General features: G+C 44.7%; 1 protein-coding gene and 1 long non-coding RNA gene across 6 annotated transcripts in view; one reads left to right on the top strand and one right to left on the bottom strand.

The window, feature by feature from the left end:
- Nucleotides 1-5153: 5153 nt before the first annotated feature.
- On the bottom strand, nucleotides 5154-23663 carry TNFRSF13B (TNF receptor superfamily member 13B). 4 transcript variants are annotated; one of them, XM_061599504.1, is made up of 5 exons: nucleotides 23583-23663; nucleotides 15457-15641; nucleotides 13028-13144; nucleotides 9957-10184; nucleotides 5154-5929 (listed from the first exon to the last, which is right to left on the bottom strand). In XM_061599504.1, exons 2-5 carry the CDS (start codon nucleotides 15560-15562, stop codon nucleotides 5658-5660), a joined length of 723 nt encoding a protein of 240 aa, XP_061455488.1. In that variant the 5' UTR covers nucleotides 15563-15641; nucleotides 23583-23663; the 3' UTR covers nucleotides 5154-5657. The 4 variants fall into 4 exon arrangements, with proteins under 4 accessions (XP_061455488.1, XP_061455489.1, XP_061455490.1 ...); XM_061599505.1 differs by having other exon boundaries at nucleotides 15457-15577; nucleotides 23583-23662; XM_061599506.1 differs by lacking the exon at nucleotides 23583-23663 and adding an exon at nucleotides 16010-16068 and having other exon boundaries at nucleotides 15457-15577.
- The window catches only part of LOC133371755 (uncharacterized), a 48060-nt gene continuing 39381 nt past the window's right edge, over nucleotides 16711-25389 (top strand). Inside the window, exons 1-5 of one of the 2 annotated variants that reach the window (XR_009759375.1) lie at nucleotides 16711-16793; nucleotides 17321-17427; nucleotides 17773-17849; nucleotides 18250-18487; nucleotides 20167-21128. This is a non-coding gene — a long non-coding RNA (uncharacterized LOC133371755). Of the gene's footprint in view, nucleotides 16794-17320; nucleotides 17428-17772; nucleotides 17850-18249; nucleotides 18488-20166; nucleotides 21129-25389 lie in introns of those variants that run through there. The other variant, XR_009759374.1, reaches the window with a different exon arrangement.

Here is a 25389-nt window from a genome sequence, read left to right as displayed (position 1 = left end):
AGGCCAGTATTGGCCACTTCTAAGAGAGAGGATCATAGGGCTTTCAGACGTTTCACCCCATATCGCCCCTTTCAGCCCTTTCGACTTTCGATCTTCTGATTTCTGCTGCTCCAGGGGAACCTGGAACAGGCAACATTTCCAGCCTAGAGCACAGAACAGGGGAAGTCAAGGGGCCTCAACTTCAACTTATGGCAGGGGAGCTTGTCAGCGCAGACAATAATGACGCTTTTCCTGTGGGGGGCAAATTGCTAATGTTCGCAAGTCACTGGTTACGTCTGACACGGGTCGCTTGGGTCAGAGATCTCTTCCTTCATGGTTACGAACTGGAATTTTGGTTGATCCCTCCAGACAGGTTCATTCCATCCACTCTACCCAGAGTTCGAGACAGGTGCCGGATCATGCGGGAAGCCATAACTCATCTTCTCGACATAGCTGCAATAGAACCTGTACCACCGGAGGAGAGAGCACAAGGGGTTTACTCTCTCCTATTTGCAGTTCCCAAGCGAGATCAGTCATGGAGGGCGGTGTTAGATCTCAAATTTGTCAACCGTTTTGTGAAATACCGACGGTTCAAGATGGAGTCCCTGGCGTCAATTGTAGAGGCGCTACATGAAGGGGATTTTCTGGCTTCCATAGATCTCAAAGAAGCTTACCTTCATGTGCCAATCTGTCCAACCCGCAGACGTTTCCTGCGATTTGCCTTCGGCCCCCATCACTTCCAATATCAAGCAATGCCTTTCGGTCTCTCGTCGGGCCTGAGAGTATTCACCAAAGTGCTGCTAACCCTGGTGGCTTATCTCTGCCTCCAGGGCATTCACATGTACCCTTATTTGGACAATCTGTTGATTCGAGCGGGTTCAAGAGATTTGGCCCTCTTTCACGTTCACTCTGCTCTCACGGTTCTGCGCACCCATGGTTGGCTTGTCAACTACGACAAAAGTAAACTACTACCAACTCAGAGATTACAACATTTGGGCGCAATTCTAGACACCACGCAGGCCGTCACCAGATCGAATTACAGCCATCAGAGAGACGGCTCTACACCTCACATGTCATTCAAGGGTGGACTTAATGCTTCTGGCAAGGGCTCTGGGGATGTTTGTCTCGACCATTCACATAGCACCATGGGCTCAGCACCACACTTGACCCTTACAGTGGGCCTTACTCCCTTTCCAACAGGACATTGCCAAGTCCAACCACCGTACAGTCCACCTGCACCCATCTCTGCAGACCTCTTTCCATTGGTGGGCTACGGTCAAAAACCTCAGACTGGGAACCCCGTTCCGAGAACCAGACAGGACCGTAATCACCACAGATGCCAGTCTGTCCGGATGGGGGGCCCATTGGAATTCCCAGTATGTTCAGGGAGTGTGGTCCAGCACAGAAGCAAGTCACAATATCAACTGGCTAGAACTGAGAGCGGTCCATCTGGCTCTTCAGCATTTTCAACCCTTGTTCCTTCTGGACCACGTATTGATTCGCATGGACAATACTTGTGTGAAATCACATCTGAACAGACAAGGGGGAACCAGGTCACGGTGCCTCCAGACGGAAGCGTCTCAACTCTTCCAATGGGCCAAAATACATCTACTTCCACTGAGAGCAGAACATCTCAATGGTGTTTTAAACGTTGCGGCCGACTGGCTCAGCAGACAACAAGTGATCCCGGGAGAATGGAAGCTACACCCCATGGTGTTCAGCCTTCTCCAATGACTGTTCGGCATCCTCTCAGTGGATCTGTTTGCCTCCAGTCACAATTACCAGCTACCTTGCTACTTCTCCAGGTATCTGGACAACGGCGCAGAATCGGTAGATGCACTGTTGACTCAGTGGCCAGCAGGCCTCCTATATGCCTTTTCCCCGATACCACTGCTGGGCAGGACCATCAGGAAGCTGCGACGCGAAAGGGCCCATCTGGTCCTGATAGCACCTTACTGGCCTCGTCGGCCGTGGTTCTCCGATCTGCTATCCCTTTCAGTGACGGAGTCTTGGAGGTTGCCACTCAGACCAGATCTTCTCTCTCAGGGCCCGATTTGGCATACGGATCCCGAATGGCTCAGTCTGATAACGTGGCATTTGAACGCGGACATTTCCAGACTGTCTAAGGAAGTTGTGGACACAATTCTCGCGTCTCGAAAGCAGTCGACCTCTCGTGTCTGCCAGAGCACCTGGTCTGCCTTCGCTAGTTGGTGTGACTCTCAAAACATTCTACCATCTCAGGCCAATGTTCAACATCTACTGCAATTTTTACATAGAGGCCTGAAGATGGGACTGAAACCTAACACCTTACGTCGCTACACTGCCACCATATCATCTATTCTCTCTGTCACGTCTCCTACTATTCCTATGGGTTCACACCCGCTTGTCAAATGTTTTTTGAAGGGGGCTGTCCTACTGTCGCCAGCGTTTGTAATTGCTTCCCTTCGTGGAGTTTATCGAAGGTCCTGCAAGCCCTACAGCGGCCTCCTTTTGAGCCCCTTCGATCTGTGCCATTACGTCTTTTGGCCTTCAAAGTCCTGTTCCTCATGGTAATCTCCTCAGCGAGAAGAATCTCAGAGTTGGGGGCACTGTCCTCGGCCCGCCATCTCTGTATTTTCCATAAGGACTCAGTGGTACTACGTCTCAATCCTTCCTTCCATCCCAAGGTCATTTCAGCGTTCCACTATCACCAAGACATTGTTTTGCCTTCATTCTGTCCGGACCATGTTCATCCGCTCGAGAAGGCCTGGCACTCGCTAGATGTCCGGAGGGCCCTCAAGACCTACGGTCAACGGATTCCCTATTTGTATCCTTTCACCCACGTACTCTGGGGAAAAAGGTGTCCAGCTCTACGTTATCTTGTTGGTTGCGTGCCTGTATTGCATTGGCTTATGAGTCCCTTCAGCTGCCAGTGCCTCGTAACATAACGGCACATTCCACTAGGTCAGCGGCCACTACGGCTGCCTTCGTAACCAATGCTCCTGTAGCAGAGATTTGCAGAGCGGTTGTATGGTCTACCCCAAATTTGTTCATAAAACATAAGATAGACCGTTACGCTTCTGCTGATGCCTCCTTCGGGAGGCATGTATTACAACAAGTTATTTCTGCTGAGTAGCCAGGAGGCGGTCCCTCCCTATTAGGGGCTGCTTTGGTATATCCCACGTGATGTCGGACCACCTGAGGAAAATGTACCATTGGTATCACCTGAAGGGTGATTTTCTCAGGTGGTCCGACATCACGGCCCTACCTTTTTGGAGGATATTGGGGTTTTTTGCTACCTTACTAATTATCACTCTTCAGAGTTATAATATTTAAAATTTGTCATCAAGTCAAGACCAATTTGGACCTGTTTAATATGCTTATGATCTTTGGGTTATGCTTTGGGACACTGTTTCCTTGCTGTTAGGCCCGTTGGCCTTTTCTGTTTTTTCAGATACATCTCTCACTTCGGTCTCGTCACGAATGAACTGGAGTGGGAGGGGCTCGATGCCCCAGGTCTTGACTTCGATCCATTCTTGCCTTCGGACACTAGTTGGCGCTATATCCCACATGATGTCAGACCACCTGAGTAAATCACCCTTCAGGTGATACCAATGGTACATTTGCAGGTTAGCTTCACCGACATCCCTGGGAATTGTTGAAAGTCGAGGCAGAAGGGGCTGTGGTGATGGCCGGGGGCTTAGTTGGCTTTACAACAGGGATAGGGAACCTCTTTCATCCCAAGGGCCATATTCCCTCCAGCATAGCTTTCCAAGGGCCACATACCAGTGCTGGACGTGACCAGAGGTGAAAAGTCAACAGAAAAACAGATTTACCTCTAGCCACATTTGAGTGGCATACAGTTCAGAGGTTTCTGTGCACACCATCCAGGCAAGTAGGAGGCATGATCATAGTTTGAGAGCGCATTTGGCAGCCAGGCAAAATCACTCCAGGAGTTGGAACAAGGCCGGCCAGGGGTGTGGCATGAGGGAGAGGTGTGACCTGAGATCCAAGAGGCCGGATAGAGGGCCACTTTGGGCCCCAGGTGTGAGGTTCCCTGTCTTTGCTTTACAAGGCAACTGAACCAAATCATGAAACAGTAGATCTTCCAATGGCTGTTGGCCATGGTGGCTAAGCAGGACCTCCATGTTCAGAGGCTGTGTGACTTTATGCTAGGGGTGGCACACCTTTGGTCCTCTGAAGCAGCAGCAAGGGTGGGGCAAGTGACCCCCAAAACAAGGAGCTCACCTCCTAGAAAGGATGTACTGTGCCCTTTCTGTCATCCCCTCCCCTGAATTGTTTTTTTTTGGTGCCGCTACTGCCTGCTGAATGCCATACTTGTTAGGGCTGCTGGGGGTTGTGGCTCAGTAACATCTGGAGTTCCCTATTCCTACTCCATGCTCTGTTCATGGGCTGCCTAGAGGCATCCAAGGAAGGGTGAGATGGTGCCTTCGACTTAAACCTGCACGGTGCATGATGCTCTGGTCCTCCAACACCTTGCTGCCATTTACTCACTGCTCTGCCTAGCGCCTGCTTGCTTACCTGCTCAGACCACTGCTACAATGCAGTGGCGCCAGCACAAGTGTGCCCCATTGCAATGCATGCCTAATGGAGCATGTAGGCTGAGTGGCCTGCCTTTCTACCTGCGGGCTCACACAGGAGCTTTTCCCAACAGAACACTCTGATGTGTTGGGAGAAGGTGACTAGGCTATGCAGCCTACGTGAGCAACAAGCAATCACCAGGAGCATTGGAATGGCTGGAGAAATAGAGTGTTGGGGGGAGGAAGGGGAGGTCAGGTAAGCGCAGGAGGTACAGCCAGAAGAGCTTCCACTATTGCCCCTACCCCACATCTGCTTGCCTTACTGCCTAACAGCAGGACCGGCCTTGGCAAACAACATGGTTGGATGGGCCTTTTGGTCTGGTTTTTTTCCAGGCCTCTTCCTAGGGACTTAGGATGTTTGTCTCCAACTCTGTAGGTGCCTAGGAAGCTGCCTTATACTCAGACCATTTGTCTATCTAGCTCAGTATTGTCTACGCTGACAGCAGCTGTCCGGTGGTTCTCCAGAGTTTCAGTCAAGTCCTCCTGGTCCTAACTGGAGATGCCAAGAATTGAACCTGGGACCTTCTTCCTGTAAAACTGATGCGTTATCACTGAGCTATAGCCCTTCCCCATTTGTTTTTTACCCCTGTGAATAATTGCTCTGCATGTATTGCAGAAAATAGGCACATTTATTTCCAATTGTCATTAGAAATGTAGGCATTTCATTCAAGCGCTCTGGATGCTTTTCCTGTGAACAGACACTGTCTTCAAAGATGAATGCTGTTTCTTGCTAGTTTTTTTTTGCAAGAGAGACAATGTTGGGCTTTCCTCTTGTGGTGTTACACCAGTGGTGAAAATTCTAATGTAAGTAACTAGTATATCAGGGAGACATCTAGGCTATAGAACTCCTTTCTGCAGGGAATTCTTTCCACAGGGAAGAACTCAGGCATGCAGATCACCACCACCTCCTGTGGTCCTGAAGTGGTAGAGTCCAGGAAGTGATTTACCCATTGGATTCTGCAGATCGTATAAACTGGCTCTTGAAGGAGGCATGCCCATGGGAATTGTGCAGGGGAAGGACCTCAAAAATTCAAGCAGCTTCCTTAAGTGTGGAGTGTGGGCTTGCTCCTGTAGTATCTCATTGCCTCCCAGTTCAGCTCAGGTCATCTGCATCTTTTCTTGTGAGGGAGAGCATATTATTTGGAAGTGACCATCCTCAGGGGTAGGGTTGGTTCCTGCATTCCCTGCGCCTGCTATCCCTGCAGCAGTGGTGTCCCCTTGTGTTCCAAGTTGGTAAGTCCTATGACATGCCCTGGTTTCTTGAATGGCGGGGCTTGACTCGGGGAAGCAGAAGCCGCAGGTTTCAATGGGCTCTGGGGTCTGGCTGCCACTGGATCCACTCCTTACACTTCCTGCTTCCATTAAATGATCTGGAAAATAAGCCCATGTGCATTAGCATGGGAGGCATCCCAGAAGCTGCCAGTACATTGTAGGGGGTCATGTTAGATTAAGACAGGTGTGGAGAACCCTTGGCCCACCAGACGTTGCCGAACTACAACTCCCATCATCCCTGGTCATTGGTCATGCTTGCTACAGCTGCACCTCAAATGATCAAGGGGATGGAGCAACTTCCTTAGGAGGAAAGGTTGGAGAGTTTGGCGCTTTTTAGTTTAGAGAAAAGGCGATTATGAGGTGACATGATAAAAGTGTATAAAATTATGCATGGCACAGAGAAAGCGGACAAAGAAAAGTTTTTCTCCCTTTCTCACACTAGAACTCACTGACATCCAATGAAGCTGAGCGTTGGAAGATTCAGGACAGGCAAAAGAAAGGACTTCTTCACACCGTGCATAATTAAACTATGGAATTCGCTTACACAGGAGGCAACAATGGCCACCAACTTGAATGGCTTTAAAAGAGGATTAGAGAAATTTATGGAGGATATAAATGGCTACTAGCCATGATGGCCATGCTCTGCCTCCACGGTCGGAGGCAGCCTGCACCTGAAAACCAGTTGCCAGTAGATGCAGAAGAGGAGAGTGCTCTTGCACCCTGCTTGCTGGCTTCCTGTAGGCATCTGGTTGGCCACTGTGAAAAAAGGATGCTGGACTAGATGGGCCACTGGCCTGATCCAGCAGGCTCTTCTTATGCTCTTATGCTGGGATTCAGCAACATCTGGAGGATTAAAGGTTGCCCACCCCTGAATTAGGAGCAAGGAGACCAGAACTGAAATCTCAACTCGGCAATGAAGATCACTGAGTGACCTTGGGCCAGTCATTCTCTCTGTCTTAACCTTATCTCACAGGGTTGTTGTGATAATAAAATCGGGAGGAGAGAACCATGAACTCCTTGAGTTTCTTGATGCAAAGGTGGGATATTAAATACAGCAAATAGCAATGTAGTAAATAAATGATTCATGCATTAGAGCTTTGGTTCCCAAGCCTTTTACCCCACGGACCCCTTGAAAATTGCTGAGGGCCTTGGCAGACCACTTAATGATTTTTCTGCTTGTTGTAGCAACTGTAATGCACTGTGCTAGATGCTGTATGATTTTAAGTGTATTTTCATTGCTTCATTTGTTTCATTTGACCAATGCTCTCATATTACTGAATTACAAATGGTACATTGTAATTTCATTCTGCCTGGTATTTTTTTTTGAAACACTCAAACTCAAAATCACTTATTGGAAGGTGACAGTGGTTTTATGTTGGGAAATGTTTGTAAGAAACATAAAAAACCGAAACACGTTGCTTGCATAAGTATTCAACCCATGTGCTGTGGAAGCTCCCAGTTTACACAGATGAAAGAAATGGCCCTATCGAGGACACAATTACCTTACCATTGGTCTCCACCTGTGAACCATTAAAGTTGCTGTCACATTGTCAGGATAAAAATCCCACTGTTGAAGGCTCATTGGTCAGGCTGTGGATCTCAAGGAAAATGAAGACCAACGAGCATTCTGCAGAAGTGAGAGATAATGTAATACAAATGCATAGATTAAGAAAAGGGTCCAACATAATCAAGTGTTTGGATATCCCAGTGAGCACAGTTGGATCAATAATGAGGATGTGGAAGCTGCATCACACCACCCAGGCTTTGACAAAAAACGGCAGTCCCTCAAAACTCAGTGCTTGAACAACAAGACGTGAGAGAAGCCACAGAGAGGCCAACAACTTTGAAGGAGCTACAGAGTTCAGTGACTGGGAGTGGAGTAATGGTGCCCCAGTCAACCGTATTGAGAGCTCTGCATAACACTGGCCTGTATGGGAGGGTGGCAAGAAAGAAGCCGTTACTCAAAAAGTACCATCTGAAAGCACATCTGGAGTTTGCCAGAAAGCATGAGAGTGTTCCAGCTGCAATGTGGGAAAAGGTTTTGTGGTCAGATGAGACCAAAACAGAGCTTTTTGCCCAAAATTCAAAGTGCTATGTGTGGCACAAACCTAACACTGCCCATGCCTCAAGACACACCATCCTTACAGTGAAGTATGGTGGTGGCAGCATCATGCTGTGGGGATGCATCTCATCAGCAGGGACTGGGCATCTTGTTAAAATCGAAGGAAGAATGGATGGAGCAAAATACAGGGAAATACGCAAGAGAACCTGCTTCAGTCCACTAAGAAACAAGCTTGGGAGGAAATTCAGTTTTCAGCACAACAATGATCCCAAGTACCAAGGCTAAAGCAACATTGGAGTGGCTCAAGAACAAAAACGTGAATGTCCTACAATGGCCCAGTCAAAGTCCTGATCTCAATTCCATTGAGGATCCGTGACGCTCTTTGAAAATTGTGGTCCACAAGCAACTCCAGCCAACCTGAACAACCTGGAGTGAATCTGCCAAGAAGAATGGGCCAAAATTCCCTCCAACACTCTGTGGAAAGCTGGTACATATTTACCCCAAAAATCTTAAAGCTGTTATTGCCACGGAAGGTGACTCTATCAAATACTAATGTGTAGGGGTTGAATACTTATGCAAGCAACATGTTTCAGTTTTTATGTTTCTTACAAACATTTCCCAACGTAAAACCAATGTCACCTTACTATAACTGATTTTGAGTTTCAGTGTTTCAAAATAAAATATAATGCAGAATGAAATTACAATGTACCATTTGTAATTCAGTAATATGAGAGCCTTGGCCACGGATCTGATTACTTTTGCACTGTATTATATCCATAGAATTCACATTGTAATACCATAAAATACAATATCAGAAACGAAAGAAGCAATACAATTAAAAATACAATTAAAAGTCAATATCAATATTCAATGCGATGGATGCTCCATCTTCCATTTTCACCCACAAATCCACGGCATGCTGGGGACTACTTAAATGAAGCTTGTGGACCACTGGTGATTCATGGACCACAGTTTGGCAAGCCCTGAGTTAGAAGAAGGCTAAATACGTAAAAGAGACAATGACAACGGGCTGTACCAGTCCACAATTGTGTGATGCAAGTGAGGTATCCAGTAACCTCAAGCATACCGTTTGCTTAGGAAAAAGTGCAAGCCCTTATGGCAAAGAAACAGTTGGCAAATGTATGGAGACCAAGGCTGATGAAATCTCAGAAGACGGGTTGGGCTAAAGGAAGATATGTGGTGATTAGCGGGGGGTGGGGGTGGGGCTTCCATTCTCGGCATAGCTTTTTGTGGTTCCTTCTGGCTAGCAGAAGCAGGAGACAAACATAGTTTAAAGTGGGTTAAATAATTTATACAGATTTCCGTGGCACAGAGTAAGTGTGTGTGTGTGAGAGAGAGACAGAGACAGAGAGTGTTTAGGCTGTCACATGCTTAAAGAGAGATAGACGTTTGATTTATCGTATTTGATCACCTAATCTATTAAAATGCAGAAATTCACATCTGGATAGACAGTTCAAAAGGGGAGGGGAAATCATCATTTTAGGGTTTTTTAGTGACCTGAAACACATGCAAGCACTTTCTCCTGTGTATGAGTCACATTATTTGTAAAATTTAATTTTTATTTTAAAGGTGGTTTTTCTATTAATCTAATGAATTAATTTACTATGGGGTCACATCCTTATGCAGGATGACTTAGTGAGGCATAAACACAACTCAAGTCTTTTACAGGCAGTAGAATGCTGAAGTGGAAAATCATACTACACCACTTTTTAGACTGTCCATGTGAAATCACATTTTAAAAAAAATGTTTCTTCATATGTAAAATGCACTTCCCTGTAAACAGGGTTCTAACTCAGCCAACTCCCTGCTTTACTCTTCTTGCAGGGAAAGATTGCTTTTTTTTAATGTAGGGGGAGCATTCAACAATGTGTTTGCCACACCTGCTATCTAAAGTGTACAGTCCACGGCACCACCGTCAGATTCTGCTGCACGTATAAATCTGATCTAGTTCTATGATGGACAGTGTACGTTCTTGCGTTGGGGGGGTGCGTTTGGGAAATCTGAATTCTGCCACCTTGGATAAAATTTGAGAAAGTCTTTACCTTTTGGGTTGTCTTTCATTTTGTGACAAGCGATGGTGCTGGCTCGGCAGGTCACCTTGTCCCCCTGTTTTCTAAAGTAGACCCAAATCAACAGCAAGGAAAAGAGCAATGTACACAGACAGACTCCCAAGACCATGTAGACAGCCATCTTCTGGTCACACATAGGGTCCAGCTTGCAGTGGACACTCTGGAGAGCAGCCAGCGCTGGTAAGGTGGGTGCAGGTCCCTCTGAAATTCATGGATGGAGAGAGAGTTAACAGCTGCTTATCTAACAGGCATGTTAGCCTACACTGTGGAGCTTTGGTGAACATTCTGTGTATAGTATCTAACCCAGGGAAAGGGGTTAGATGCCCGAGGACCATATTTCATTTTGGACAACTTTCCAGAGGCCATCTGCCAAATGTCCGTGGCGGGCGGGGCCAGAGGCAAAAGTGAGCAAAGCAATGAATGTAAATTTTACGTATGTACAGTAGAGTAGGTTTTCTACACACACTCCTCTCTTTCATCCTGACAAGCAAGAGGCATTATCAGAGTTGCAGCAAACATTCTAGCCAGGCCCCTCCCTCTCCTCCTCCCAGCAGCAGTGACTCATCTCCTGGGAGGTCAAGTAAATGCCTCTACCCCATTACGCCATCTGACACTGGTTAAAAACGCACAGAAATGGCAGAGAACAATCTTTTGGGGGTGATGAAATGCAAAAGCTCCTCAAAAGACAGGAAAATGACAGGAAAGCAGCCAAAATTATCTCCCATGGCAGCGGTTCAACAAGCTCAGAGCACATCCCCTCCCCCTAATCCTGGGAACTGTAGTTTGATAAGGATGCTGCGAATTGTACCTGTGTGAGGGGTAAACTACAATTCCCACAATTCTTTGGGAGGAACAAAGTGCTCTAAATGTATGATGTGTATGCAGTCATTGATTGCTCTCCCCTGTGTTCCTGCAAAGGGTGTGCAGAGTACCCAGGAGAAGCCTTCCTCGCTGACCTCAAAGAAAAGAGCTCATAATCACGGGAAGCCCTCTTAAGTATACGTTCTGATCCCAAGCCATCTAGGTCTTAACAGCCCTCTGAGCCTGGAAATTAATCGGTAGCAATGGACTGAAACAACCGAGAAGTCATGTGCTCCAGAAGGACTGGCCCTGAACTATCCATCTACAGCATTTTTGAACTGACATCTGCACTATACATTTAAAGCAGTATCATGCCACTTTAAACAGTCATGGCTTCCCCAGAGAATCCTGGCAACTAGTTTGCTAAGGGTGCTGAGAGTTGTTAGGAGACCCCTGTTCTCATAGAGCTTCAATCCCTCATCCCAGGGAAGTCTGACAATTGTAGCTCCACCAGGGGAATAGGGGTCTCCTGATAACTCTCAGAACTCTTAATTTATTACATTTACCAGGATGCTTTGGGGGAAGCCATGACTGTTTAAAGTGGTATGATACTGCTTTAAATGCACAGTGCAGAGGGGGCCTTAAAGGGCCAATATTAGGGGTAGCCTGTGAGCCTCTAAATATTGTTGGACTCCAACTTTCACCAATCCCAGCCAGCATGTTCAATGGGCAGAAATGCTGGGTCCAGCAACATCTGGAGGACCACAGGTTAGCTGTTCTTAAATGTTTTTCAAAGGCAGCCTTGAGGCATGTGAGGCTGCAGCAATCTTATGCATACTTACATGAGAGTAAATCCCATTACAACAATAGGGCTATACTTCTGAGTGAATGCATTTAGGATCGCACTGTAAGTCATGAGTTTTCATTACCGGAGTTATGAACATGTTTCCGCAGCTTTTGATAGGTAAGTTACATCCAAGATTTAGTGTGAGGTCCAAACTAGGCCACTGACTACGTCATTGCAAACAAACATTTGACTGTGCCAGGTATGTATGACACAGCACAAATCCTTTTGCTTTTAAGAAATAAACAGCGGCAACAACACCTGTGCTGACAAGATTACTATAGTTCTGAGGTTTATAGGAAGTAAGGGCCCTTCCACAATGATGTAACTTTTCCAAATGATTCTGCAACATATTGATGCAATAATAGTGCATTTGTAGTGGATTTATTCTGGACTGTCCACACTTCATACTGCTTTATTAGGTGTTCTGCAATGCTTCCCCAGTGGTACCTACTGCATTATTGCTGTCCGGAAAGGCACTCTTGCGCTGTAGTGCAACAAAAGCAGGATAAAATGTAGAACATTTGTGGTATAAAAAGCTGCAGGATTTCAGCAGGAAGGTATGGGACATGCACCAATTGGAACAGAAGCAGTATGACCACTCTGAAACGTTTGCAGGAGGAAACAGTATTGAAAGCTGGGTTGTGTATAACTGCCCCAATGCCACCATGAGCACAAATCATCACGAATGCACACTAAAAAGGATGTCTGGAGGGGCACTATGTACAACATATGTTTTTAGAATATACTGCTTTTAAAGAAAAAAATATTGAATATATCTACAAGTGAGACTTTGAACTATTCTGTGCACTTGCCCCCCTCACCAGTGGGGAGGGTTTGCAGCTCAAAGATAAGTGCACATGCTTTGCATCCAGAAGGTTTCAGGTTCAATGCCTGGCATCTCCAGTCAAAAGGATCAGGAGGCAGGTGATGGGAAAGACTCTGACTGAGATCCTGTAGAGTTGCTGCCAGTCAGAGTAGATGATGCTGGGTTAAATGGACAAATGGTCTGACTTGGTAAGTCATAAGGCAGTGTCCAGCAAAATCTGGTGCTCCTGATTTGGGGAAACTCTGCAGATTTTAGTGGCTTTTGAAATCCAACAGTATAACCATTCTTCCCTTTCTATACTAGATACTAAATTAAACCACCAGCAGCAGCAGCTTAGAATTCTTTATTTTATTCCCTTCCTAGTTTTTCAGTTTCCACGCATGTCTTCTGACGTGAATGCTTTGCAACCTAATCCCAGTGTGCATTTGGGGGTGAGGTGTATTCACGCTTTGGTGTTGGGAAAGGCCCTCTGTGCATGCCTAGAGGCACGTTCTGCGACTGAGAATGGAGAGTGGAAAATTGAACCCTGCCTTTCAGCTGGGGTGTGCAGAATGCAACCCAGGTGCTTACTTCTGCAAAACGGCTGACATTCGCTGGGGTGCTGTCCACAGATGCTAGCGCAATTTATGCACGTTCTCAGGAGCTGATCATAGAAAAAGCCCACACGTTTGCTGCAGTCCATGGAACCTGAAGAGACAAAACAAGGTTTGCATCCATTGTATTAAATAAATAATGAGCAAGATGCTCCAGTTGTGAGTCAGCATCCTCCCCCCCCCCAATTCCATCCAATCTTGGGCTAGCCTGCAGTTCATTGGCTACCAGCTCATGTTGCCATGGGAACAGCAGCATCCTTGAGTTAGGCTAAAGTTGGAAGAGAGATTGCTCTCCTCCATTCCCTGCATGCTAGAGCATCTGGCTTGCCAGACGGTTCACCTTGCTCAGTGTAGGTTTTTGCACCAGTTTCCAGCTGTTAACTCAGTCTGCATCCATCGGGCATGGTTGCTGTGCTTTTCAGATGTTGCAAAGTGCTTCTTATCAGAAATAAGTGATGACGATAATCATAATTATGATTTTTATCTGCTTCATAAACTAGCTCATTGTAATTATTTTTTTCAGGGATGAAGAGCCTGTGGCCCTTCCCCAAACATTACTAGACTCCCAACTCCTGTCAGCCCCCACCATCATAGCCAATTTGTCAGGGATGATGGAAGTTGTAGTCCCAAATATTTTATTATTTATTTATTAGATTTCTATCCCGCCCTTCCTCCCAGTAGGAGCCCAGGGTGGCAAACAAAAGCACTAAAAACACTCTAAAACATCATAAAAACAGACTTTAAAATATATTATAACAAAACACCTTTAAAAAAATATGGAGATTAGCAGGTTTCACATCCTTGTGTTAACGGTCTTCACCAATTAGTCTCAGTAATCCATGCCAGTTCTAATTAGGGTTGCAACTATATTCAATTAATTGGTAGATTAATAGATTAAAACATTTTCAGACAAAGAAAATATGCTGCTTGGTTCAGAAATACGGTGTTTTCATATATGCAAATATAATAGATTAATCAACTAAAACTCATGTGAGTAATTGGTTAAAATTCTTTAAACTGGATTGCAGCCCGAGCTTTGATGCATTTCATCTCTACAGTCCTTGATAATATAAATGCAATTCCAGTAATCAGCAATCATAATAAATGTATGTCAGGTTCTTTCTAATATTCTATGCAAATGCTAAGTGTGTTCAAAAAGCTTCACATCCATTTATTTATTAAAATTGATGTCACTTGATTGTAAAAAGCCTCTAATGACACCTATTCCCCTCACAGAGCTGCAATAGTCAGATTTCCCTGGGAAGAGGAATTAACTGTTAAACCACTCTGAGAATTGTAACTCTGTGAGGAGAATAGGGCATCTCCTAACAATCCTCAGCACCCTTCCCAAACAACAGCTCCCAGGATTCTTTGGGGGAAGCCATGATTCTTTAAAGTGGTATGATACAACTTTAAATATATAATGCAGATGAGATCACATTCTTCCTCACTATGGAGAAATGTGCTGCATTTCTATTTAAATCATAGTTGTTATTGTTAAATTTACATCTATACTTACGAAGTGGCATGTGCACATTTTATCAGGGCCGGCACCAGAGGGCAGCCAGATTGGGCCCTGGCTGAGGGCCCCTGAAGGGCCCCTCCATAAGGTGGGTGGGTGGGTGGGTGGGTAGCGCTCCCTTCTGCAATTTGCAGCAGCGTCGGCTCCCGACCCTGCCATGGATCGGAGAGAGGGAGATCCCAGGGTCCTCCCGTACTACCACGCAGGCCCGCGATGCCCGCCTGCATGCTCCACCTATCTCTCCCTTAAAGTAAATGCTGGCTACGCTGTGGGTGCAAGCCTGCCCTCAACCAAGATGGCAGCCAAGGTTTTCCTAAGGGGCTAATGCCCCTGCAGCCATCTTGGTTGACAGCAGGTATGTGCACATGTAGCACGCATGTGCACCATCAACCAAGATGGTGGCTGAGGCACCAGCCCCTTATGGAAACCTCGGCCACCATCATCTTGGTTGATGGCAGGCATGCGCACACAGCGAGGGCAGCATTAACTTAAAAAGAAAGGTAGGTAGGTGGAGCATGCGTGTGGGTGCCGGGACCCGGCATGCCTGGTGCTGGCCTTGCATTTTATGCAAATATGTGTTCTCTCATCTTTTATTTTATTTGGGGGGGGAATGCATATAAGTGGCCACCCTACCCATCTCCCCCATTTCCTGCCCACATGTTTCTGGCAAGGAGAGCCAGGGGCCACATGATCACCTTGTTTGGGACCCTCGAGGGCATCTGGTATTTCAGAGCTGTCATTGTGAGGGCAAGATCACAATTTAATTTCAATTGAACTGATTTTCTTATTTGTGAAATGCTTTGGAGAGGCAGCACGGTTAAGAAGTATGCAAATATGGCAATGCTTTTTTAAAAAATAGAAAAACACATTTTCTGGACACTCACTGCAGATGTCGGCACATCCCTTGGACTGGATTGGCTGACACGCAATGGTGCAGGGCATGCACTTCTGCAAGAGCTCGTCCCAGAACTGCTCCTTCGGGCACAGCATGGCAACCCAGCAACACTGGAAATAGACAGGGGTGGGGTGAAAATCCCATTGCAAATGGCAAGGGTTCCAGGCTTGCTGTCTGGAAAGGAAAAACCAGAAGACTGTAAAGACTGAGACTAGTGGTAACCAAATCTGTCCATTTTAGATTCTCTCAGTTTCTCATTTTTCCTATCAGTTCAGTTCAGTTCTCCACATTAACACATCAGTGTGTGAATATTTTTTCAGTCCTCATGTAATTTTGTCTAATATACATGGTTTTAAAGTCAGGGAAATTCACCAGCATTTTAGTCTAATTTCTCCTAATATGCACAAGTTTATATGTAATTTTACATACAATGTAATTGTAACTGACATCTTTGCGAAGCAATTTTCCCTATTATAATGCATTTTTGTATGTCCGTTTCATGGACATATGCAATTTTATACTCACTTTACCACAGTACATACATTTTTGGAAGCATTATTTGGCTGGAGAACTGCCTTGCAATGGGTGGTTCTCAAATTGTTTTGGAAAGTGCAAATTAGTGAGGTTTGCCTTTAAGTGAGAACTTAAATCGAATTTCTCTCCCATCCCTGAGAGGGTTCTTCCCATCAGGACTTTATTTTGTCATGCAAACCAGCTGCAGGTGGTTTTAGGTTGACCTGTGTTATCCTTTTCTTTCCCAGTCATTTCTTTGCTCAGAATTCTTCCCCCACCACCCAATCTGGTCTTCTCCCGCAGAGGTGAACAATACAGTTCCCCATAGCTTTCCCCACTCAGGAAGAAAAGTAGCTTGTTGATAGTGATTTTTTTTCAGAGGTCAAATGGCCAGGAAAGAAAAAGGTTAATTTTCTGTCTTTCTCTTTGCCCCCTATCCCCCAACCTAAAACCACCTGCAGCTGTCTTACATGGCTAAAAGAAACCTCTTGTGGAAAAAACACTGTGGAAAGTTCAGTTCTGCAAAGACAGCACTTGAGAACGCTCCAGGACCCTTCAAGCACTGAGTGACATAGGAAGCTGCCTCACACAGAGTTTCTGGCTCAGTTTCATATATCCCAGGCACACAGGACCACCTAACTATCAATCACCTGACATCATTATGATGTCAGCTGGTTGAGAGCTGGGTGGTCCTGACCACCTGTTGAGGTCCTGTGGGGGTGAGGAGACGTAGCAAGCAGGACTGAAACACACACACTCCATGCCATTCAGCTGATGCACAGGCAGTTTAATCCTGCTTTCTGCAGGCTTCGGGTATGTGAGTAGGGTTGCCAGGTAGAAGATCTCTTGGTAGCCAGGCCCACCCTCCAAGACGTCTTCTGTATCTTTACAAGTTGTGCAGGGGGAAGGGAAAATTCCACCTTGTGGTTTTTCCCATTACAGGGTTGCAAGAACACATGCACTTGGCTGACTTTCTCTTCTCCTAAAGATACAGGATCAGTCTCAGGCCATGAACCTGGCAACCCTATAGATGAGGGAGTTCCCTGTGGTGGGCTCCCTCATGCACCTAGTCCAAAGCAGGATTGAACTCCCTGCCCATCAGAAAGGGAGGGTGCAATGAGGGATGTTTTATACAGAGTTTATACTGGAAGCTGTCTTATACAGAGCCAAAAGTTTGTTTCTCCTAGCGCAGTGTCAGAGGTTCCCAAGCTGTGGTCCATGAGCTTAATTCAGGTGGTCCACATCAGTGGATTTGTGGTTGAAGATGGCAGATCTATCAGATTGAATATTCCTACTAATTTTATATTTTATTGTATTGTATTACTATTTGAATCCTGTAGAATTACAGTTGCTACAACAGGCAGAAAAATAATTAAGTGGTCCACCAAGACCATCAGCAATTTTCAAGTGGTCCATGGGGGAGAAGTCTGGGAATCACAGCCCTAAGGTATTTATTTATTTATTAAATTTATATCCTCCCAGTAAGAGTCCAGGGCAGCAAACAAAAACGCTAAAAACACTCTAAAACATCATAAAAACAGACTTTAAAATGTATTAAAACAAAACATCTTTAAAAACATATTTTTACAAAAAAAGCTTTAAAAACATCTTAAAAAGCAATTCCAACACAGACACAGACTGGGATAAGGTCTCTACTTTAAAAGGCTTGTTGAAAAAGGAAGGTTTTCAGTAGGCGCCACAAAGGTTAACAGAGCCTGTTTAATATTTAAGGAGAAGGAATTCCAAAGGGTAGGTGTTGCTACACTAAAGGTTTGCTTCCTATGTTGTGCAGAACAGACCTCCTGATAAGGTGGTATCTGCAGAAGGCGCTCAACTGCAGAGCATGATGATCGACTAGGTATATAAGGGGTAAGACAATTTGTATGCATCTTCCCCTAAAATATGCATTCTATATGCTTTGCAATGTTGTTCTCCCTATTATGAATTCTTATTATTTTTTCCTGTACAATTTGCATTTTGTGCACATTTTTAACCAACACTGTAATGCAAAATTTAGTGAAGTGCATAATCTAATTGATAGCTGCATTCCGATCTACATATGAGACCAGAACTGGTGAATTAGTCTTGTTTGCTTCAAAACGTGCATCAGACAAGCTTCTCCACCACCCCAATTGCAACATCATTGAGGGCAGCGTCCAATACTGAAGAGAGCTTCCGCACCCACTTTGAAGTGCTGGTGCTTACAGCCCTTTTGGGCCTCAGAGCTGTTCTGTGTACAGGTCTCACTCCCTTGTTTATTGTTCATCAGACCCTGCTGAGAATTCTTATAACAAAAGAAGAGTGAGGCCCTCGACGGATAAAAAGAAGTGGGGCCATAACTGTGGTTGCTCCCAAGTCAACAGAAGGATTTGCCAGAGAAGGTCCAGCTGTGTTTTCTCTCTCTCTTGGCCTTGAAGCGGGAATCTGTAGAGATATCTAAACGAGTGGTGGAATGAAGCAACAGAGTTCAGAGTGGATGGATTAGTCTGTACTACTTCAGACAGCAGGTGAGAGATCACAGTGTTCCTTTTTGTGGGGGGGAAATCCCTGCAAGTAGAAAAGAATAATGGAGAGGGGGGATTGGGCTGGTGTGGGCTAGAATCTGGTCCAACATGCAAAGAGTTGTTTCTTTTCAGCAGTTTTGTCCCATCTGTGGAATGCTCTCCCATGAGAGGCTGGCCTGGTGTCCCAGGGAACTTTGAGATTTGTAGCTCTGTGAAAGGAATAGGGGTCACCTAACAACTCTCAGCACCCTTAACCAACTACAGTTCCCAAGATTCTTTGGGGAAAGCCATGACTATTAAAGTGGTATCATAGTGCTTTCAGTGTGCGGTGTAATTCAGAGTTATCATTTCCATTAGTTTTTTTTGCATTTATCAAATTTTCCACAATAAACTGCTGTGTGGAAGCTCCCTAAGGCTCTGTTAGATGGATTTAAATTGGAAGAGAGAGATGATCCATGCACTTAAAAAACTGACTATAAATAAATTTTCTCTGTATGAAACTGCTACAGCCAGGGATGGGAAACCTGTAGCCCTCCAGATGTTGCAGGACTATAGTTCCTATCCTTCCTGACTATTGGCCATGGTTGCTGGGGCTGATGGGAGTTGGAGTCCAACAATGTCCAAAGGGCCACAGGTTCTCCCAACCTTGGCTTGAAGCAATTTGACAGCCAGACCTGGCCATACGTGTGGGAAGAACACAATTCTGCCAGTCTCTTCACTAAGGCTGTGTAACTCTTGTATTAATTAGGGTCAGGCTGAATAACACTCCCCAAATTCATATGCTTTGTAAAGGGAAAAAGAAAATTGTCACAAGAGGGCAACTATTTGAGGTTTACGTAAAGCTTCTGTCATCTTGAATACAACATGGTTGGCTGCCTTGCCATGGCTTCGTGCTTTTTTTTTTTAACTGAAAGCTCTCGCCAAGTCACTCTCAGAATTAGGTCTGGTCGAAACTAAAGCTGCATAACTCAAGATGGTGTTCTTTCTTTCTTGTGCTTGATGTTGCTCTTAGGCAGAGCTTGCCAAACCCCTGTGTGTGTTGTGTGTGCTGTGTGCTGTGTGAAGGGCCTGCAAAAAACCCAAATTTCTGCCATTGTTGGGAGGGTGGGGTTATTCTGGGCTTGGAATTTCCACCACTCGTGCAGCTTTTAGATTTGGGAGACCCAAAAGGATTTTCGCTCTTGATTTTCATTTCCTTACATCACAGCTCACAATCTCAATGCCTGCAAAGTGTTCACCATTCTGTGTACAATGCCCCATTCCTCTCCTTGACCTTGCAACGTCCTTGACCTTGCATGGGAGAATGCAGGATTCTCTGAGCCAAATGGCCTCCACCCTTGTTGCAAGTGGTGAATTCTAAATGTTGTTATATACTGCCCTTTATCTAATGCTTTGAGAGATTGATATTTGGGAGAGATGAGATTAGGTCTGATGGTGAGTCTATAAGTTACTGACTGAGTGGACACGATAAATATGCAACTATAAAAATGGCACATTTTCTACCGGCAGTAACTAGCGTGAGAAAAAAAATCTTGAGAGAATGCTGGGTTCTGCCAGTGAGATTCAGAATTTGACATTTCCCCTGGTTTTACATACTTTCATTCTGATTTGTATAATTTATATTTTCTTTCATTTTAGTCATTTTAATATTTGTTAAAAGTCCTAACCTTTTTCCTTTTCAGGGGGCATGGTGTGATCTGCCAAGGAAGCTCAGCAGTCTAAGTTTGTTCATGTTGTAGTTTATTTACGTCCAAGTTAAATTCTATTTCTGTTACCTTATCTTTTATATTATTAAACTTTGTTTTGTAAAGGTCCAAGGCAGGGGCTCCCAAACTGTGGCCACCAGTGATCCACAAGCTTCATTCAGGTAGTCCGAGTCAGTGTGTTTGTGGAAAGATGGGAGACAGCACATCCATTGCATTGAATATTCACGTTGACTTTTAATTGTATTTTTATTGCCTCTTTTATTTGTTACATTGCATTTTATTGTATTGCAATTTAAATCCTATGAAATTAAGTTGCTACAGCTGGCAGGAAAAAAAATCATTAAGTGGTCAACCAAGACTCTCAATAATTTTCAAGTGGTGCAGGAGTTTGGGATCCTCTGCTGTAAGGACTAGGCACACAGATGAATGAATCCGATCAAACAGTTGCAGGTGGTAAAACTGGGAAGGGGGTGCTTTAGTGAATTCTTGGTGGAGGGGTGGAGGATTCTCCAATGGTGTGGATGGGGACAAAAAAAGAAAACTCTTGGAAAATGGTCTTCTGGGAAATTTTGGCTTGGTTGATACTTGTTCATTTTGGGTGGATGAAACTGGCGGTGCTGTGAGGGATCAAGGTTAGGACTTTGGAGCAGATGTTCAGGGGCCTCCCTCAGCTGAATGAACAGGAAGGTCCCCAAACCTAGCAGGGCTGGCATCTCACATTCTAAAATAACACAATACACATTGCCATCTAAAGGGGACGGGGTCACCATGAGATCATTTAGGCCAGAGTGTGAAAAGCTACCTAACTACATCAGTTGGGGAAAGAAGCAATCAGTGAGGAGAGGTGGGTTCAAGCCATTGCTTCTTTCAACAAAGAAAGATTATAGCAGAATGTCAGTCTGTCACTGCCCACAAATAAATTGGCCCTCCCAATTTAACCCCGTATGAATTGGATGGAGAATTTTGGGTGCAACTATGAATCCAGTTTTCATTCATTAAAACTAAATTCATAGTTGCACCCAAAATTCTCCATCCAATATTGGGGATTAGATTGGGAAGGCCAATTTATTTGCGGGGGGTGACAGACTGACATTCTGTTATAATTCAAGAGGAACTTAAGCAAGAATACCTTCAGAAAATTTATCTTGATGTCTGCCACCCTCTGCCCCCCTGAGAAATTTTGGCCCAGCAACCAGGATCATCTGCTGCCATGGTGAGACTGAGGGCATATTTTACATGGCAAAGTTTTAGACCCCTGCAATTGTTTTGGCTTCCCTTGAAGAATCCTGGAAATTGTAGTTTTGTGAGGTACTCAGAATTGTAGTGTTTCAGTCTCTCTGTTCAGAGAGAATTATTAAATTATGTAGATATCATACATTTAAATTACACCCCCCAAAAGAATCCTGGGAACCATAGTTTACCCTTCACAGAGTGACAATTTCCAGCATTCCTAGCAAACTACAACTCCCAGGATTCTTGTAGGGAGAGATGTGCTTTTGAATGTATGGTGTGTATGTACATTATGTAGTTTAGATATGTATCTCCTTCATGATCTGACCTGTTTGAGCCACCACTATTTCTTTTTCATTGCCAGTGCTCCTGCCCATTAATGTCTGGAACAGGTAACAATTTAACAGGTGAAGCTTTCTCAGAAATTGAAGTGATGCTTTGGGAAAGGATTCCCCTGGTGTTAAAGACCCACAGGAGCCTATTCAGGAAAAGTTAATATGAAAAATGTTGCTTGGTGCATTACACACATTTCTTTTTTTTTTTAATGCATAACTCTATTGCTAGATTAAATGTTTGCACAACTGCTAAATTGAGGGCCATTTGACAGCAGCCATTTTGTCTACATTGTAACAAATGCGATTTGCACAGATTGGTTTGAAAGGACTTTGGAGTTCACGTCCAGCAAAACCAGCCTACTTTATTAGGGTAGCTTTATTTATTTATTTAATAACTATATTTGTATACCACTATTTTGTTAAAAACATCAAAGCGGTTTACAACAAATTAAAACAGCAACAATCATACAATAAAAACAAAGATCAACTGTTGCAAAAAGACATTGACTTAATTGTCTGCATAAACCTGGTGGAACAGAAAGGTTGTCAGCAGGCATTTAAAGGTTAAAACAAAAGGTGCTTGTTGAATCTCTTTTGGCAGAGCATTCCAGAGAACTGGGCTGATGACACTGAAGGCTCAATTACATGTTGATGTTAAATGAGCCTCGCCAACTCAGGACGGCCAGGGTTTTCATGGTAAGCGGTGTTCAGAGGGGGTTTACCATTGCCTTTCTCTGAGGCTGAGAGGCAGTGACTGGCCCAAGGTCACCCAGTGAGCTTCATGGCTGGGTGGGGATTCAAACCCTGGTCTCCCAGGTCGTAGTCCAACACCTTAACCACTACACCACACTGGCTCTCCTGAGGGGAATAGGGGGTATCGTAACAACTTTCAGCTTCCTTAATATACAGTTCCCAGGATTGCACCTGGGACTTTCTGCATGCAAAACAGATGTTCTACCACTGAGCCTTTCCTCTAACACAGGGATGCTTCTCCTGAACTGAATTTGTGATATAGACCCTCAGTATTAGCTTCAGATTTTGTAGGGCCCCTTGGACAAGACACCCTCAATGGGCCCCAAATTCCTCAGTAAGGCTACTCTTCTCTTCCTACCACCTGGCAGAGAGCCATTACTCAAGCAGGCAATGGCATCTGTTGCTGCTCTTTCTTACCAATGCAGTTTCCTGGGCCAAACCAAGAGATGGGTAAACAAGCCAGCTGGTTGTAATGTTGACAAGGGGAGCAAATGCAGGGGTCTCTTGTCAGAGGGTCCCCATCTGTGATATGGACCCTCAGCAGATGCCTAGCCATGCCAACCTTTGACGCTAGCCCTGATATAGAAAAAGCCATGCTTGGTGAAATTCTCATACCTAGAAGCTCTCAAAGGTACCAGAGCTGTCTCCAGGACTGGGCTTAGCATCCAGTGGAGGCTGATCCATTAGGGCATGTGAGGCACTTGCCCCACCAACCGCAGTCAGCCTACTCCCCCACCTGCCTGCCTTCATTCTTACAACCAGTTCAGAGGATGACACTGGCTGTAGGCTTCCTCCTGCTTAGTCTCAGTGTTGCCCCATGCAGAACTGAGCAGGGAGTAGGATGGAGACAAAGCTAGGATGAGTTGGCTCTTCCTATCATTGGCTCTGGCTGTGCCAGACTTGGGCCTCCCTGCCTTCGCCCCACCAGTCTCAATGGGCACCAGCTGCCACTGCTGGCAACCTCACTAGGGAGTGTGGTGCTGATAAGGCTTGTCGCAACGTGATCCAGTTTCAGTCAGGGCTACATCCCAGACCATCGCCACCACCTAGGAAAAGAGACAGGCATTTACTCACACTTTTCTCTCGTCCTGGTCTTAGCCGAGCTTCTCCCAGCTGATGGTCATCTCCCTTTTGAGCCTTGAGCCCAGTCACTCTGCTCCTTGCTCAAGAGGTTTATTATTAGTGCTTGATCTTATTAGTTTCTCTGCCATGTGTTTCCTGGGGAATTTCCCTCGCATCCTTTTGATGCAAATGAACCCTACAAAGAAACTCTTGCACTGGAGGCAGGTCCTTTTTCTCAGCTGTCCCAAGGGGATATATTGATTCTAACCAAGAGAGATGAATCATAGGATCGTAGAGATTGAAGGGGCCTATGAGGCCATCGCGTCCAACCTCCTGCTCAATGCAGGAATCCAACTCAAAGTATACCTGACAGGTGGCTGTCCAGCTGCTTCATGAACCCCTCCAGTGTTGGAGAGCCCACCACTTCCCTAGGTCATTGCCAGAGCTTGGAAAAGTTACTTTTTTGAACTACAACTCCCACCAGCCCAATCCAGTAGCCATGCTGGCTGGAGCTGATGGGAGTTGTAGTTCAAAAAAGTAACTTTTCCAAGCTCTGGTCATTGCTTCCATTGTGGTAACACTCTTAACAGTTAGGAAGTTTTTCCTGATGTTCAGTTGAAATCCGGCTTCCTGTAAGTTAAGCCCATTATTCCCTGTCTTGCACTCTGGGATGATTGAGAAGAGATCCTGGCCCTCCTCTGTGTGGCAACCTTTCAAGTACTTGAATTTGCAAAGGTGCACTGCCAGTCAGTGTAGACAATACTGAGCTAGATGGACCAATGGTCTGATTCAGTATAAGGCAGTTTCCTATGTTTTTCATAAGGGTTTTCTTCATACACCTAGAAAACAAGCATGTCAAGCAGATATCTAGACTAGAGCCCTTCTGTCTCTTCTATATGGACTAGAGTGTCTACTTCCTCATTGCCAAAAAAAAGAGAGGTCGAAAGAAGACACATATTTGCATATGTTAATGTATATGTATATGTAATTTTATTGCCACCCTGGGCTCCTACTGGGAGGAAGGCGGGATATAAAACTAATAAATAAATAATAAAATGTCAATGCAAATTTATTGATATGTAAATAAGATTTATATGCCGCTTAATAAAATGGTTAAAGAAATCTCTAGGGCAGTGATTCCCAAACTTTTTTCCCCGTGGACCACTTGAAAATTGTTGAGGGTCTTGTTGGACCATTTAGCACTATTTCTGCCTGTTGTGACAAGTGTAATGTGCTGTGCTAGATGATACATGATTTTTAACTGTATTTTTATTGCTTCTTTTATTCAAAATGTATTTTATTACAGTTTGAATTCAAATTGTAATACAATAAAATACTGTATAAGAAACAAAAAAGCAGAAAAATACAACTAAAAATACAATTTGGAACAGCCTTGCTGGATCAGATCAAGAACCTATCTAGTCCAGCATCCTGTTTTCCACAGTAACCAGCCACATGCCTATGGGAAACCCTGAAGTGGGACATGAATGCAATAGCTCTGTCTTGCTGTAATTCCCTCATAGGAACGGGCAAATATGTCAATTGTGATTTTTCTCAGTTTCTAATTTTTCCAATCTTAAGTTCAGTTCTCCACATTTCCACATCAGTTTGTGAATTTAAAAATAAGTCCTTATGAAAATTCACCAACACTTCAGTGTGACTTTCTCTTAATATATACATTTTTCCAAAGCACATTTTACCTAGTAGTTATATTTCTCCCTAAAAATAATGCATTTGTCTGTTATTTTCACAAATATATGCTTTTTTATTTACACTTTTACTGCAGTATATGATCTTTGTATACATTACTTGGCTGGAG

This window comes from Rhineura floridana, chromosome 17 (genome assembly GCF_030035675.1).
Source record: "Rhineura floridana isolate rRhiFlo1 chromosome 17, rRhiFlo1.hap2, whole genome shotgun sequence".
NCBI lineage: Eukaryota > Metazoa > Chordata > Lepidosauria > Squamata > Rhineuridae > Rhineura > Rhineura floridana.
This window is presented reverse-complemented; position numbering and strand designations above follow the sequence as displayed.

Excerpts from the sequence above, each read along its gene's own strand:
- TNFRSF13B (XM_061599504.1), bottom strand. The coding sequence starts at position 15,562 with ATGCTGTGCCCGAAGGAGCAGTTCTGGGACGAGCTCTTGCAGAAGTGC. Across the intron at positions 13,145-15,456 it reads GGGATGTGCCGACATCTGCA|GTTCCATGGACTGCAGCAAA; the intron begins GTGAGTGTCCAG and ends TTGTCTCTTCAG. Across the intron at positions 10,185-13,027 it reads ATGTCAGCCGTTTTGCAGAA|AGGGACCTGCACCCACCTTA; the intron begins GTAAGCACCTGG and ends CATGAATTTCAG.